At 43.3% G+C, this 16,421-nt stretch overlaps 2 protein-coding genes and 1 pseudogene across 2 annotated transcripts; 1 reads left to right on the top strand and 2 right to left on the bottom strand.

Moving 5' to 3' along the window:
* Nucleotides 1-3,316: 3,316 nt before the first annotated feature.
* On the bottom strand, nt 3,317-5,333 carry LOC133913980 (uncharacterized; annotated as a pseudogene).
* Nucleotides 5,334-7,377: 2,044 nt separating this feature from the next.
* On the bottom strand, nt 7,378-10,128 carry LOC133915015 (purple acid phosphatase 15). Its single transcript, XM_062358006.1, has 7 exons — nt 9,746-10,128; nt 9,452-9,643; nt 9,020-9,359; nt 8,670-8,887; nt 8,221-8,411; nt 7,763-8,047; nt 7,378-7,697 (listed from the first exon to the last, which is right to left on the bottom strand). The coding sequence occupies exons 1-7, from the start codon at nt 9,984-9,986 to the stop codon at nt 7,566-7,568; spliced, it is 1,599 nt and encodes a 532-aa protein (XP_062213990.1). The 5' UTR covers nt 9,987-10,128; the 3' UTR covers nt 7,378-7,565.
* A 1,494-nt stretch (nt 10,129-11,622) lies between these two features.
* LOC133915016 (kinetochore protein NUF2 homolog) lies at nt 11,623-15,745 on the top strand. The gene is made up of 10 exons (XM_062358007.1): nt 11,623-11,908; nt 11,979-12,288; nt 12,406-12,585; nt 13,818-13,907; nt 14,030-14,137; nt 14,402-14,455; nt 14,546-14,660; nt 14,765-14,922; nt 15,168-15,263; nt 15,349-15,745. Exons 1-10 carry the CDS (start codon nt 11,742-11,744, stop codon nt 15,433-15,435), a joined length of 1,365 nt encoding a protein of 454 aa, XP_062213991.1. The 5' UTR covers nt 11,623-11,741; the 3' UTR covers nt 15,436-15,745.
* The last annotated feature ends 676 nt before the right edge of the window (nt 15,746-16,421 follow it).

Here is a 16,421-nt window from a genome sequence, read left to right as displayed (position 1 = left end):
GTTCTGCGGGTGTTAACAGGGTTGCCTGTATACGGATACTGGTGTCGGAATTCAATTTAGATTCAGAGTAGTCAATTTTGAAAAAAAATAGATAAAGATATCTAGGTAACACGGGTAGGCAACAGCAGTACATGCCATCAGTGTTGTGATGTTCGTAGTGACGGTAGTAATAAATTTTCTTTCGAGTTTTTTTTTTGGCTTTATGAAAGATTGCAGTAGTACGTTCAAGTGTTTGCTGGCTGGCTCAACAACTTTAGTTAGTGCGCTCATGCGTACACGCATACTGACTGTCAGCTGGACAATGTACGGTGATTAGAATCATTAAGACGGGTTAGGATTATTTAAGCAAGGCCGGTACACGTAGCAACAATTCTAGAAAAAAGGTGACTACCACCGATACTTATGCACGCGTACATGGTGACGGGTAAAGCAACTCCCCTTTTTTTGGTTGCTTATCACGTCAAGAAAATGACAATTGGCAATAGACCACTGTAGTATTAGTACTCAGCTTAAAAAACACATCGCTAATGAGGAAACTCAGCTTAAAAAACACATCGCTAATGAGGAAAAGTATTAGAAATGAAATCCCTAAACTCAAGGTGACAGCTTAAAAAACACATCCCTAAATAGTACGTGCCTTCCTATAGCTAATAGCTTATGTTTTTAAACACGTATTATTAGTCCAATCCTGATAATAACGATGCCAATCTCTTCCCCTGTCGAGCCAATCCTATGTTTTTAAACACGTATTATTAGTCCAACCATGAAGTTATTGATGTTACTTTGTCGGTGCTAGAGTCATCGCTTCTATTATCTGTAGTATGTGTGTTGTGCCTTGCCTAATGTCTGCTTGGCGCGATGGTTTTGAGTTGCACGGTGCTTCTAAATTTATATAAAAATTATGTTACTAACTTTTTTATTTTTTATTTTATTTTATTTCTAAAATTGTATTTGATATGAACCCTTTCTTTTTATATTGTTAATCCTAATTTAACTATTATGAACTGTATGTTACATGACTCTTTATTTTGATATATTTTGCTTTTCAATCCATATCGAGATCAACTACTAATTTTTCATTATTTTTTAATCCAAATTTTAGTTATTAATTAATTATATTTTACATGGACTCTTTATTTAAGTATTTTGCTTCCCAATTTGTATGAAAATCAAACTACTATTTTTTCATAATTTTCATTCCAAATTTAGATATTTATTAATTATATTTGATATGGACTCTTTGATTTAGGTCACGTGTGGCATAGCTTACCAACAGATTTTGCTTCTCAAAAATCATAAGTTGTGCCAAACAGTCTGAGTTTATGCTAACTTTTGAAAAGCTGATAAGCTAGTTTCTGATGAAATGAATTAAAAGCTGATAAGCTGGTTGAGAGTGGTTTTTTCTGAAAAGTTGTGTGCTGGGAGACTAAAAATTAAGGCTATAAGATTATAAGCTAACAATTTTTCTCAGAAGTCATAAGCAGCTTTTTAAAAAAATAGTTTTTCAGCAAAAACCCATAAGTTTCAACTGTGCAAAATAGATTAGTTTGCACTCTCTAATCTGTCTATTATCTTAGTAAAACAGAGTTAAAAAAGACAATACATAAGCTGTTAAAAACTAGAAATTACCATATTAATTGAAAAAAAAGCTGCTTATGGCTTAGAGCTAATAGTGTTCGTCGAATCAAGATATTAGTAGCGTCCCACGACCAACGGATGGTAGCTCAGCAGGGGGGAATCATAGCAATTGTGAATTCTCGTTAATTAATTTATTAATTAGTCTCACCAGCGATGGATTAACAAGATGCAACTGTTTTTTTTAAGTGCAAACTGTCGGTACGTGCCTCTCTACAGCTAATAGCTTATGTTTAGGAATTCAATTCCATTTCAGGTTTCGGACAAATTAGCGCACTTCAGAGATTCTTGATAAATCCATGCAACGAAACAGATTTTTCGATCCGATGCTTCGTTGTTTTCTGTGCTAAGAGTAATAGTTAAGGTAGTGTGATTTGTCTACATTTTTAGAATATGTTGTTCTTTTTCTAAAATCTTTAAAAGAAGATTACTCAGTTGTAGTAATAGACATGATTTACAAAAACAATTAAAAACAAAACTATATCGATGCATCTTTTTCTATAGTGTTTCCACGTCACATACTGGCAGTAGCACCCAACCAGAAACCATTCATTTATCTGCTTATGCCTTATGTGGAGGAATATGACCCCACCTGTCATCCCCTGAGCTGTTTTGTCAGTGGGAATCTTAAGGTTCACCGTACACACATAACTGTATGGTTGTTTATCATAACAGCCTAACAGGATTGGATTAAGTGAGAGTGATTGGTCAAATGTTGTTTTTATGAGCTTAATTAAATGGGAAGGAAACAAATAGCACAGTGGGGGCAGAGGGTTAGCTCTCAAGCCCTTATCGTTTATGGTGAACTTTGTTATGGACAAACACAAAAAGCCAGTCCGTGACAACCTAATTGCATCATCATCACATTACTTCATGGTTGTTGATAGCAATGTATAGGGCATGAAGCTTTAAATAATTCTTGGAACCAGATCTGCTACTATTATTGCCTGTTTTACTTTCCAGGGTTTGGATGGAGGCCTTAATTTGTAAGCGTTGTTAATTTCTTATAGAGAGTAGGAGTACTTGTTCTACAAAATAAAAAAGGTTGTGATTACAATGATGCAGTACATGCCTATATTTTTGTACAACTCGTGGAATATTCGTGAATTCTTGGGTTGATGGATAAACTTACAAGAGCAGCTAGAGAGTACTTGCTAGAGCAGCCCTCCTGGAGAGCCATGAAGGTGTACAAACTTGCAAATCTGATGCTTGAGCTTACAGTCATTTCAGACTGAGCCTTCCATTCTGAAGAGAACCAAAGAGGAAAACTGAAAAGAAAAGGAAGTAAGGAACAAACAGCAACTGTTACTAGCCAATTTAATTGTTTTCTTGAAGAGAGAGATACAGAAAAAGCAGGATATTATTACATTCCAAGGCACGTCAGATGAAAAGGTTGCCTCTTCAGCAGTTCATGCTTCATACTTCAAACTCGCAAGAGATCACATGCCATACCATAGACCCTATTCATACTTTGGCGTATATTGCAGCTTGACAACTCTTACTTCTCCCAAGACGAAATGCAACCTAATTATTTGGCCCAAGTGGTTAGCCATTTGTTTTACACAGCTATTGTTCATATCCATCAAACAGAGCCGATTGTGCTCTGGACTTGGCCTAAACTATAATTCTGATCTCCTACAGTATCTCTGCAACATAGTCTCTTGAAACAACAGAACAATCATCACACGATGCATACCAGAATGGAATTGAGCTCGGCATCGGCTGCTCCACTGATTGTGATGCCATGGTATCTGACATTCATTAAGTAAGACAGTGAATCATTTGTAACTACCTCTTCTGGGATCAGCACTGGGATACCCGGTGGGTAAGGGCAGATTAGCTCACCACAAATAGCGCCTAGGCTGTCCTCAATGCTCACTCTCCTCTTCTTTATAAAGAAGGCTTCTCTTGGAGTCAGATGCACAGAGATCTTCTCTAATGGGCTACAAACATGATTTTGCTTTATTAGTTTAGAGCTATTTGCGAAGAAATACTTTTCTGATAGATGCTCTGCACACTTTACAAGCTTCTGGACATCTTGCAATCTGGTTCCTAAGTTGACTGCAAATGTCACTGCACGTGTGCCAACAAGCTCAGATATGATTTGATGATCTTCACATAAAATGTCATCGGTTTCGTATCCTGATAAAAGTAGATCTGAAGCACTGAGTGTGATACGCAATGGATCAATAGCAGGGAAATCAGAGGCAAAGCATGGCAAGTCCAGAACAGATATCCCTGGGAATATCCTCAGCTGGTCTTTTGTTTTTGATGCTATAGCTGACGGTTCATCAAATATGCTTGCATTCTCGCTCAACTGAGCTCTTGCAGCATCCAAAGATGACAGTAGGAGGTAACTTGGGCTCGAGCTCTGGAGGACTTGGAGGCACTGGCTTACTTTATCTACATCCACAAGATCTCCAGCCATGTGAAGCATTGAGGACTGTGTAAGGGAGCACAGGACCTTGTGCGTGGACTGCACAGCCAGGTCAGCACCTTGCTCAATTGCAGTGCTTGGCAAACTGTCATGGAACCTGAAATGTGCACCATGAGTTTCATCAACTATAACAGGAATGCCTCGCGGGTGACAAACACTGACAATACCTTGCACATTGCTGCATACGCCATGGTAGGTTGGCGAAGTAACAAGAACAGCGCCTATCCTCTTTCCATCCTCCAACTCTTTTACTGCTTTATCCACCTGTAACAGGGTGATACCACTAGCAATGTCCCACCCAGAATTATACTCTGGTATTATGTACTTCGGCACTGCACCGGACAAAACCAGTGTAGAGATCACTGAAATGTGTCAGTTACGTGGTACAACGAGGTAATCACCGGGACAACAGGTAGCCATCACTGAGGCCTGGATTCCACAGGTAGTTCCATTGACAAGGAACCAAGTTTTAGATGATCCAAACAGTTCGGCTGCTCGTCTTTGAGCATCTAAAATCACACCTTTTGGGGAGAAGAGAGCATCGAGTTCAGGTAGCTCGGGTAAGTCATGCAAAAATACCCCCGAGCCAATAAGTTTCGACAAGGAAGATGGAGCAGCTTTTCCTCTATAGTGTCCTGGGAAGTGAAAGCAGGAAACTTCTTGACTGGCAGTTGCTTCAATTGCTTGCAGTGCGTGAACCAGAGGGGCGGTACCTCCTTGTCTACTGAAGACCAGCTGGTGAAACTTTAGTATCGGATATTCTTGGCGTGTTCGATGAAGTGCAACATTGTACAACAGCGTGTTGTCTGGGAGATTCCTAGGAGGAAAGAAACTTCGTATCGTCACATAGAATAAAAATAACTCGACTGAACATATGGTTTAGTTGTCAACAGGCAAATATTCCAAAGTAGATATTCATATTCTAGTTATGGTCTGTTCTGGCAGAGAACTAGAAAGCATCTAATATAAAAGTTTCAGTACAAAGGACAATGAGCATGAGTAAACATTATACGGTAAAAGAAAAAAACGAGACTGAACAAATAGAAGATACTGTACATGGACATACACAGGGGCGGATCTACCACCCGGGGAGGCGCCCGCCAGAGGTGGCCGGCGGAGCGACAACCGCCCCCGCGGTGAGGGAGAAAAACATCAGAAACACACACAGTCTCTCTCTCTCGATCAGCATCAGGGGGTACAAGGGGAGTGTCTGACGTACTGTTGCGACGGAGGAGCTGCGGTAGACGAAGGGCGCCGCCATGGCTGGCCTCGCCTCGTCCCGGCGATCTCTAACGGTGGATGGGCGACGCGTGCGGAAGGCAGAAGCCGTAGAAGCCCGAGAGCGCCGCCGAGATACATATAAATAGGATAATAATAAGTGGAGAGCGGCTAGACCGAGATTTTTTATATGAATGACACATTTCTAGCTCCGAAATCTATATAGGTTTTAGATAAAATAAAGTGATTTAAATATTAATTTTTTAAAATAAAAATAAGATGTCTCGATTAAAAATATTCTTTTTAAACTATAGAGAACCAGTATAAAAAATTTTAGAGCTAGAGTTTTATCAAACATGTTCAAACTAATATATTTAGTACTCCTTCTAGTTATAAATACTTGACGTTCTGTATTGTATTCGGCCAAACTTTAAAAATATTTATCTGAGAAATATAGAAATCATATGAGTAGATTTATTTTAAAAAATACTTTCATAATTTTATATTTTTATTATATACACATATTTAAAAAATATTCTCTATAATTGTAAATGTAGATCGTTTTAGCCTCCTCAACTATTCTCTAAATATAAGTTATTCTCGAACTTATATGCATTTTTTTTTCTCTTTTGTTCCCGTCTTGCCCTTGTTTAATAAATATTACCACTCTCACAAATGAATAAGTTATCTTTTCCAATACAGAATAAATAAAGGGCAACAAAATCATTTGATCTACTTTCTTAATCCTTGTACACAAGTCTAAAACGAACTATATTTACAATCAGAAGGAGTAGTTGTCAAAATTATCCATTAAAAAATATGTCAGTATCCAAAACATGAGCTTGGAACGGTAGTCATAGCTTCAGCAGAATCTGAAGTTACTGGCGTAGTTTAAGCCATATTCTAAAGCCAAATTCCTCGTTACCTTTTTGGGTTACAATAAAAAATTCATTCTAGGAACAGTAAATCTACAAATTTGTAGTCTTTTGGTAGCTATGCTAAGAACAGCTACAGAGCAATTCCGCAAACAGACTATCAACACTCCGCCACTCAGCAAAACAACCTTCCATGACAACGCACCCCAGAAGTACCAATTCTCCCAATAAATAAACCCATGTAAAAGCAAGACTTCAGTACAGGAAACGAAATGCGCACCTCACATGACAACCAAACCCACACTTATCTTCAGTGAAACTATTAAAACCAAGACGAACACACGGGTTCCAAAATAAACTAAAATTAGCGGACGATGCTAATGAGACACAAAGCCTGATGTGAGTAATAGCAGACCTGATCAAATAGATCGTCCGATACTACATTAGCTCGAACCCATTTAGGCACAAGCCCGTTAGACCCATTAGCCAAGCAGGCGTGCTGAGTCTTTGTCCAGCCACGACCCATTTAAAGGCAGGGCGGTATAGTCCGATCGGACTATAGTCTCAATATGGCCTAATCTAACGAGACATGTTATGATTGAACTATATCTATAATAACGGGTCTCATGTCGACTTAGTAGATACAGTTGAGTTGACCAACTTTAAATAGTAGGAGACTACCCAGTGAGGTGGACGGAAGGAGAGTTGCTGCCAGGACGACGACGAACCATGAGCAGAGCGACAAAAAGGGAGCATGGGCAAAACTACTTGGAAGGAAGAGGGTGCGGCACCTAAAAAACAGAAATCACAGCTAAACTCATAATTTTACTTTTAACGCACCCCTCAACTTAAACCCTTGCACCTACTCAATCTAATCTTGTGGGTTACACCTTCCTCTATTTCGTTCTAGCTTCACTACTCGGAGGGAGAGCCGCTGCCGGTAAGGCGATGAGCCATGCTCGCTAGATGTCGCTGCGCTGCACTGGTTTGGCGAGAAACGAGACGACAAGTCGAACCGAAAGGAGGTGAGGTGATTAGACTGATGATGTGTAGGATAGTAATGACCCAAGGAAATGTGGCCCAAAATAACCTGGCTCCATTGGTGAGGTCTACGCTACGCTAACGCAGCATGTTTTCACGCCAGGAGAATAAGATTTGGGAGTCAACAATCTAGCATGTGCAGGTAGAGATATTGCATTGCACACTAGAGCAGGCACAAAATATTACTTATTCAACTTCATGTCGGCACTGGAGATAGACACTACTGTGGGAGTACTACCGTTGGGGAGTACAAGTACAACGTGATGATTTGTAATGTCCTTTGATCTGTAAGGTCAGCTTCCCTCTTGTAACAATCCCGATATCTGAATGCTAACTTAATTTGGTAACTAACCAACTAATCAGTAGGCCAAAATGCTCGACCTGATCAGGCATTTATCCGGCTCACGGACAATGTAAATCTCGTCCCCAACGCTGGCGTACAGATCCTGGTTCCGGTGCCATCTCCACAGTGCATGCGTCTCGTTCTTCACCTGCGAAAAAGATTTCCATTCCATCATGCCAAAATGAGCAGACAGCTGAAGAGTAATTAAAGTACCTCGAGAATGCCGTGGCCGAAGCTGCTCTCCCTGTAGGCGCTGTACTCCGGCTGCCGGTCCCAGCAGAACCTGCCGGCGGCCGGCCCCGACGTGAAGTTGAAGGCGCAGAAACCGCCCATAAAGGGGTCCGGCGTCGACAGCGGGTCCGGGCAGTGGCCCGGCTCGTCGGCGTGGCTCGTCGCCATCTTCTCGCGGTTCCCGCCGTCGCCGACCGAGATGTGCACGGGCCCGCACGGGTCCAGCGTGTAGTTGAACACCCGGTTTGATCGCTCGTACGCATGAACCTGACGACCAAACATTGTTCAGAACTTCAGACAAGTGAAGTTTTCAGAAAAGAGTTCAGAGATCATGACACTACATATGGCAGATTTTAGTTCAGACAAGTGAAGTTTTCAGCCAAGAGTGCGAGACCATCGTGCACTTGTGTCAGTGTAAGAGCCGGCATGGCGAGGCTTACATGGCCGGTGAAGACGACTTCGACGCCGTAGGAGTAGAGGAGCTCCTCCATCTCCACCCTCATGCACTCGGCTTCCCTGTAGTGAGCCTTGTAGGTGCTGTACCAGGGTGCGTGCCAACCGGCTATCAGCCATGGGGTCACTGACCTGTCCACCTTTGCCAAGTCTTTCTCCAACCATCTGTATTGCTCTCCTGAAGTTTTTGTGTGTAAGTACATGTCCTTCTTGGTTTCAAAAGAAATAAGTTCATGTCTTTCTTGCAATATATAGGTGGAATTGTGGAAACAATGATTGACATGGAGATTGACAGTATTCATAAATAAGAAGCAAGAGTTTTGAACAGTGGAATGCTCTCTTTAATTACTGAGTTTTTTTTTCTCTATGATATCCTAACTAAATTCCTCTTTACTTATGAGTTAACAATTGTTCCTATCAGATGGTGAAGCTTGACCTGATTTCTTGTAGTCAACATACGCCGCAAGCATGACGAAATGGATGCCGCCGACGTCAAAAGAGTAGTAAAACGGAGAGAAGGATCCGCTCTCCTCCGACGGGAACGCAAACCTCGCGCTGTAAGATGAAAACGTCTTGTTGTGAATCTGTGGCTCGATCTCATGGTTCCCCTCGACCACCATCATCGGAATGCTCGATGTCACGGGCTCCATGTACCTGCGCAACAATCATTAGGTTCTCGACTCTGAATCCACTCTAAGCATTCGGAACAAACTCTGAATAATTGTTCTGAACAATTGTTCAGAGTTTCAGACAGCTCAAGTGCCTCATTCTTGGTTAACTTCCTACCTTCCCCAGTAGTCCCAGCGCGGCTGGTAGGTCTCATGGATGGGCGTCGACTTGGCGAAGGAGCAGGAGTAGCAATCTGTTCCGGTGCCGTTGGTGAGGTACAGGTTGGCGTAGCTGACGTCGCCAACTAGGACAACCAGGTCGGGCTGGTTGCTCGCCATGTGGTCGATCGTCGAGGTGGTGTTGTACGTGAGGCCAAGGTCCCCGACCACGGCGATCCTCCCCGGGTAGCTCTTCGGCCCAACGGCCGGCATCGTTCGGAACGCGTGGACGTCGCTCATGGCGTCGGGGATGGCCGGGTCGCCGCACTGGTAGTAGTACTTCGTCCCAGGCCGGAGTCCTGGATCGACAGAACGCACAAAAACAGGATAATGATGAGAGATTCAGTCGTCAAATTTGCTTAAAAAAAATGCAAATTTTGCAATGGGGAACCTTGGAGGCGGACGTGGTGGATGATGCCCGAGGTGTAGTTCTGGAGGCCCTCGAATGGGTAAAGCTGGCTGTATATGAGCGACTCGCCGGCGGCCTCGTGGACTAGGGAATCGGCGGCGAGTCCGTAGCGCACGACGCTGCGCACCGTCCTGGGGTCCAGTGGCTTGACGGCGCCGCCCATCTGGAACTCCCCTGCATAATCAGCAGCCATCAAGAACCGCCCCCCGACCGAAGCCCATGCCAAGCTGGTCGTTTCCAAGAATTAGCGAAAGAAATGATTTTTTGGGGGGATACCTGTGACCCAGGAGACCCAGGCGGAGGTGGGCGCGGCGGAGAGCGCGACGGCGATCTGCTCGGGGGCCCAGCCCGTGACGCGGCGCTGCACCCGGGGGTCCGTGTCCGGCAGGTCCACGGCGTGGCCCCTGTCCCCGAGCGGCACCGTCACCGGCCGCGCCGGCCTGGATAGCATCGACCCCGGCTCGGCCACGACCGCCGCCGCCGCCGCAAGCAGCAGCAGCAATGAGCCCCAGCCCATTGCTGCGTTCTTCTCCCTCGCCTTCGGGGTCGGGGACGAGAGTGAGCGACAGATCGGTGGGTGGGGGCGGACGGCGGAATGGAGCAGGATTCGGAGGGAAATTTATAACGATCGAAGAGTGGAGGCCTCGAAGAGGAGACCGGAGCTGGAGCGTAGCCGACTCGGAATGGAAGCAAATTTTATAGTATTTGGTTTTTTTATTTTTTTTATAATAATATATGTATATTTTTTCTCTTAGATAATATGATGAGATTTTACAAAAAAAATCTAAACCGAATCCTAGCCGACCGGTCGGTTAGGAAAAAAAGTTTGTGGAAATGCGTGCCAGCGTCATGGTAATCCCTGCCTCGAAATCGATGCCCTTCTGTTTTTTGATAAACTATGCTGCGCCATTCTTGTGTATCTGGTGTTACTACAATATTATGTTTCTGGTGTTGTAAAACAGGCGTCCTACGGTTAGATGATATGCAGTGCAGCAGTGGTGATGTCAGTCAGCATGCGGGTAGTTTGAAGAAAGCAAACGTGACGTGGGCATTGCTCTTCCTCGTGTGTCTGGATGGCTGTAGCATACGAATATTCCAGCATCGCCACGGAAGATGCCCCGCCGATGAGATTGGCTCTGCCGTCCAGATGATGTTCCAGCAGCCCCCATAAGGCATGGCTAACGGCTTTCCTTTAGGTGAGAAAATATCGTTGTAAAAGATTTTCGTTTCCTTAACGATTTGTTTTTACGGTTTTTCTTAAAATAATTTTTAAAGTTATTTCTTTCAAGACAGGATTTTTTTATTTTTTTAACGATTTTTTTAAAGTAAAACGGTTGAAAATTAGAGAAAATAAAGAAAATAAGAACAGATAAGGGAATCGAGAAGGAAATAAAAAAAAATATAGTTGGAGATGACCTAAAGCGCTGCTCCCTCACATGTCACCACTTTCCAATTTTGGAAAAAAAGTTTTTGAAAACTTTTTCGAATAATTTTTTTAGCAACTTTTCTCATTAATTTTTTTCTCAAATATTTTCGTTTTAATTTTTTTAAAATCTTATTTTGATAATTTTTTTGAAAAACTTTCTAAAAAAGAAAGTTGCGGAGGAAAAAAATTTCTAAAAAAGAAAAGTTACGAGTTATTGTACTAATGCGCGCCCGTAAAATAGCACAACCCCATGGTCTGATCCCTTTACCCATACATAGAGAAGAGACTGGCTTTAGATCATTCCTGTTCGGACAAAGCTCTCCTCGGCGTTTTATGTTAATGTTTTTCCATACTCATCTCAGAGTATGTTTTTGTTCCGAGGTAGGAGCGATGCTTTTCAATAGGCAACAGGTTCCGAGGCCTGTTCACCGTGGCAGGCCATAGACTTGTTGCCTATTAGAAGAGTGATTATCGCATTTTTAACGGACAATAATAGTGTATATTTATAAAATTTCATAATAGATGTATATATTTACAATTTTAAGATTTTAAAAATAAAAAGCAAAAAAACTCCATATCATAATTCATATGCGAGGTCGGCCCGCCGGACGGGAATAGGCAGGTGGGCCTTCCGTTCGTTCGGCCGACGTGCCGGCCGTGACGACGCCGAGAGATGCTCCGTGCGGTGAGCCGGGGGCCCAACTCCATGAACGCCAGCTTAGCCCTGGCCGCGTCCGGATTCCATTTTCCATTTCCATTTCCACGGGCGGGAAAAGGAAAAAACCAAACGCCGCCGCGGAGCAGTGGAAGGGGGCGGAGCGGTCGACGCCGGCATCGCTCGATTCGATGGCGTCCAACTTCTCGTTCCCCGAGATGACGGCGGCGGAGATCGCGGAGGCGCTGCACAGCTACGGCATCGCGCCCAGGGCCAACCTCCGCGCCGAGGACATCGCCAGCCCCCAGCCCAACCTCCTCTCGGCCGTCCTCTCGCTCTTCCTCACCAACATCGCCGGGTACGTCGCTTCCCCTCGCTCTCCACTCTGGATGTGACCTGGATTCGACCTTTGGGTGGGGATTTTGCAGCGACGACCTCGACCAGCAGCTAGGGTTCGAGGCGCTGGGGGCGCTCGACAACCCGGAGTACCACCTCGGTGCCCTACAGGTGATGCGCCTCTACCAGAGGGCGCGGGAATTCCTCGGGTCCATCCAGTTCCGGAGCTTCACGCTCCGCGACCTCCTCCACCCCGACCAGCGCCGAGTCGTCCTCGTGCTCAGCGCCATCATCAACTACCTCCACTTCAGGCAGGATAAGCTCAACCTCCTGGAGCCCATCGTCGACGAGTTCCCCAACTACGATGAACGTCAAATGGAGCTCAAGGCCAGGATCGCCGAGGTCTGGTGGTGATCCTTGTTCGGTGTCTCCTTTGTGCTCTGGGAAATGCTTGGGTGAAGAGACGGTTAATGTTCCTCTTTCTGTTTTCATTTGCTGGGGTATTTTCCCCTCGTGCAGTATCAGAAGACGATTGAAGATCATGAGCGCAAGGAGCAGATGGAGGAGCCCACGGTCCAGCAGCTGGAGGCGGAGGTCAATGGCCTCAAGCAGAAGATTCAGGAATACAACAGGCAGCAGAAGGCACTGCGAGGAAAAGCCAAAGCCATAGACGACAAAAAAGAGGAGATCCTCAGCAAGGTATTGATTGCTATCTTGTGTTGCTTTTTCTTCCTTTCGATGGTGCTTAGGCTGTTCCAGATATGTTAGGAGCCAAAAGTCTGTTGTGCTTAGGTTTTGTGTGATTGATGCACAACGGAGGATCACAAAGATATGTTTTGTATGTGGCGTTGGCATTGGTATTGGTATATGTGTCAACTTTAAACAACATGTTAGCAACCAAATTGTTTTGGCTTCTGTCAGTAAACTTCTCACTTCTAGCTTGCTACGCTGATTAGGACGCTGAGTAGTTTCTTACTACCCACTAGATTGCGTGGGGCATTGCTGACAACCTCTGTCAATCAATTGTTATACATGAAACTGGAAGGCTTTAATATTCTAGTTATTGTCGTCTATAATCCTGTGCTGTCATTTGTTTCCTTGTTTAGAGTTGTTTGAGCTGGCTGATTTACAGTTCAGCGCATTTGTAGAGCTTGACGCATGCGTGTTCATGCGGGGCGCGTCCGGGTCGTCAGGGAGTAATGCGCGGCGTGATCGTGGGCGTGGGATGGCACGTCCGGCTTGAGCGGCATGACGCGCATGACCTGCCATGTTTAGGAGCTAGAGAATCCTTTATATTCCGTAATATACAACAGAAAAGCAGCAAGTATTTGCAGCGCAAAAGTTCTTGAGTTCCAGGTGCTCGCGTGTGTTCTGAGTGCATCCAGGTGATCGCTGACGTCGGGAGCTGACGTCAGCTCGCCGGGTTAGCCAACAGTTATTGCTCCAGAGTCCATCATGTTATGTTATTAGCATATGAAAAGTCCTAGTTGAGAGCAAGTTTCACCTGCATCCTAGCATGTTAGTAAGTCTATGCCTACAACTACAACATGGACAGTATTGGGGGTGGTATTAGGCTAAGTGGAGAAGCTGGAGCTATTAGGCAAGACACCCCTCTTGCTCTGGCTTCATGACTACCGGAAGCCATAACATCGTAGCTCCACTTTCTGTAGGTTATAGGTGTCCCAGGCCAACCAGGTCCTGGAGCTCTGGAAATCTGTTCTGGAAAGTGATCTTTCAGTGTAATTGGAAGATATAACTTTTTTGGCCATTTATTCCTAACAAATTGGTATTCAGCTGCATCAGCTGTACTTTGTGGATGCGGAAATTGACCGTCTGAAATTGCCCTTGTAAAAATTAAACCAGAATTTTGATATTCTATAAAGCAATACTTCATAATGTTGCATTCACTGCTTGTATTTTTCTTGTTGCAGATCTCCCAAGCCGATTTTGAGTTGATGAAACAGACGCAAGAAAATTCCAAGCTATTGTCCAAAGTTGTTCAGTCTCCAGAAAAGCTTCAGGTACGACCTTTCCTCTTCCTTTTTTCATTTTTTTTGGTTGCAGGCACAAAGTTAAGTACGAAACTGAAAATTTTTATCGGTATATGCTGTTTTTCGTTGAATTTCTTTATTTTGTATCAAAGAGGGCCCTTGAGGAGAAGAAAGCAGCTCGTGCTGAGTTAAAGAACTTAGAGAAGATGGCAATGCAAAATGTCCAGGAGAAAATCAATATCCTTGAGATGTATACAAAGGTACTCTTGTTCTATTGTTATGCTTCTTGATGTCAATTGGTGCAACATCTTACGCTTGTTATGAAATTCCAGAAAAAACAGTTTTTTCTAGTACTCTTGAGTTCCCATTTAGTTCTCTACACAACTTTGGATTAAAAAAAAAATCTTACTAATGCTGTTGGACCTTGCTCACAGCACAAAAATCATTCACTGTTGTTCCTTGTGATATCTTAGTCCTGTATAGTCCATTTATGTAGTTGCATACTAAGTACCTCCATTTTGCAGGCTAGTGAGAAACTGTCGAGGCATTCCTCTAAGATCTCTTCTCTACAGGAACAAGTATGAATAGCTGCGAGCTGATTGCATGCTTAAGTTAAATTGGTCTAACAATGAGACTGCACTAACTGTTTTGTTTATTGTACCTACTAGACCACTGCTGCCAAAACTGCTGAGAAGGAAGTTAAAGCACTCAACGCTAAGATTAGTGATGGAACTGTGGAAATGAAGACCCTTGGTGTCAAAACTGCTGAATGGCAAGCTAAAGGTTGTGATTTTGAATGTATCGTTTGTTGTACCACTCAATTACTATTCAGTCAGTTCTTATTTCAAATATTATCACATTACTGTGCATGAATTTCTTCCAACTAGTACATGAAACCGAGCAACGTCTCAAGGCAAAAGAGAAAGAAAGGGATGAAAGAATTGCATATAATAATCGGAAGATGGCTACTTTGAAATCTGAAGTTGAAGGGAAACTTCAGTGCCTTGAAGATAGAGAAAAGAAAGTAGCGGAAAAGATTGCAAAGGTGATGCTTTTATCCTGAATTTTCGGCTGGTGAAGATAAAATCCTTTTGGAATACGTTGCATGAGCTGTTGCATCTGGTGATTCCTTGGAGGGTGATTTAATACCTGTTGGCTTTATAGATCCAGAAACACAGGCTATGCATCTATTTGATTGCTAGAGCCTGTAGATTTTTGTCATCCTATCTCTTTATTGTACGTTCCTCTTTCGGAATTGCTGACATTGTTTTCCTATCTGTCAACACGCAGGATGCTGATTTATGCTCCCAAGTTGAATCCGCAGGTGTTGCTGCCAGAAGAAAACAAGACGAAATTTATGCCAAATTTGTAGTAATTTTTGAGGCGGTATGTTTTAACTAGAAGCCTATTTTCTAATATTATCAATAAGGTTCTTTTTGTTAGCTTCGTTGCTGATATAATCTTCGTACAGGCTAACCACTACATGGATACCATTGACCATTCCCTGGATCAAGTTGAGGAGGCGGAGAAAAATACTTCAGGTCAGAGCGTTGCTTGATGCCTTAACAAGGTTGTGCTGCTGTTGAGTTGAAGTGCCCCAGCTGTCGTGGTTGTAAATGCCATAATGCTCCACTTTTGTACATCCGGAGTGTGGAGAACTTTTGCAGCCCGAGCCATGTACTAGTAACTTTATTTGACAGTGGACCACGTGTATACTTGTTCTAGTGTTCTACTCGTAACGGAGTTGGTGACCTACCGGTGATCAGCAGCGTCCTCTCTTCGAGATTTGTATGATCAAATGGTATTGAGCCGGTAGATGGGGTATGCTCGTAACTTTAATGATTCGATCCTCTATTTTTGATCTCTTAGGTAGTATTTAGTTTGTGAGACGGGATAGGATGGAGTGGATTCATTTTGTTTTTAGTTGTTTGATAGAGAGCGACATGATGAAATGATTTAGAATTCAGGAATATTTTTCAGAGATTCGGAACTGAGTTGTTTAAAAAAATGGTGGAATGCAGCTGTTTCATTTTGAACGTAATACTAATGGTGCGTTCTAGATACTAAAATGAACTTGTTTCATCCTATTTACAAAACAAACATCTATATAATAGAATTATTCTATCATCAAATATATGAATAGAAATATTTCATCCCACCTCGATCTTCAACCAAACACTAACTTAAATTGTGGCCCAGACATTCTGCATCACAGTTTTTTCCTTTTACTGTTTCCCCTTCAACTATCCGTGATGTCAGATGTTCCTTCTTCCGACCTGTTTGAGTCTACTATTGTACCAAAAGAAAATTTGTGAGGTGGTATGTCGGAATGTTGACGACAAAGTATATCAAGGTTACAAATTGCATTCGGACTGGCTTGGGGCACTTGTATGTTTTCCAATTTTCTGTCCAGTGTGGTCTCAAAAAAGGAGAGAAAAAACTAGCCAGTTGGAAGTTAGAACTACTTGTCAGGTCACCTTTCCCTCCCTCTCCTCTTCTAGTCTCGACTTGCCTTCCTCGCCTCCTCCGATGCAGTTCCATCCA

The sequence above is a fragment of the Phragmites australis genome, chromosome 4 (genome assembly GCF_958298935.1).
Source record: "Phragmites australis chromosome 4, lpPhrAust1.1, whole genome shotgun sequence".
NCBI lineage: Eukaryota > Viridiplantae > Streptophyta > Magnoliopsida > Poales > Poaceae > Phragmites > Phragmites australis.
This window is presented reverse-complemented; position numbering and strand designations above follow the sequence as displayed.

Coding starts and splice junctions, on each gene's coding strand:
- LOC133915016 (XM_062358007.1), top strand. CDS start 11,742: ATGGCGTCCAACTTCTCGTTCCCCGAGATGACGGCGGCGGAGATCGCG. Junction 11,909..11,978: donor TTCCTCACCAACATCGCCGG/GTACGTCGCTTC, acceptor GGGATTTTGCAG/CGACGACCTCGACCAGCAGC. Junction 13,908..14,029: donor AGTCTCCAGAAAAGCTTCAG/GTACGACCTTTC, acceptor TTTGTATCAAAG/AGGGCCCTTGAGGAGAAGAA.
- LOC133915015 (XM_062358006.1), bottom strand. CDS start 9,986: ATGGGCTGGGGCTCATTGCTGCTGCTGCTTGCGGCGGCGGCGGCGGTC. Junction 8,888..9,019: donor CGCTGGGACTACTGGGGAAG/GTAGGAAGTTAA, acceptor ATTGTTGCGCAG/GTACATGGAGCCCGTGACAT. Junction 8,048..8,220: donor AAGTCGTCTTCACCGGCCAT/GTAAGCCTCGCC, acceptor TTTGGTCGTCAG/GTTCATGCGTACGAGCGATC.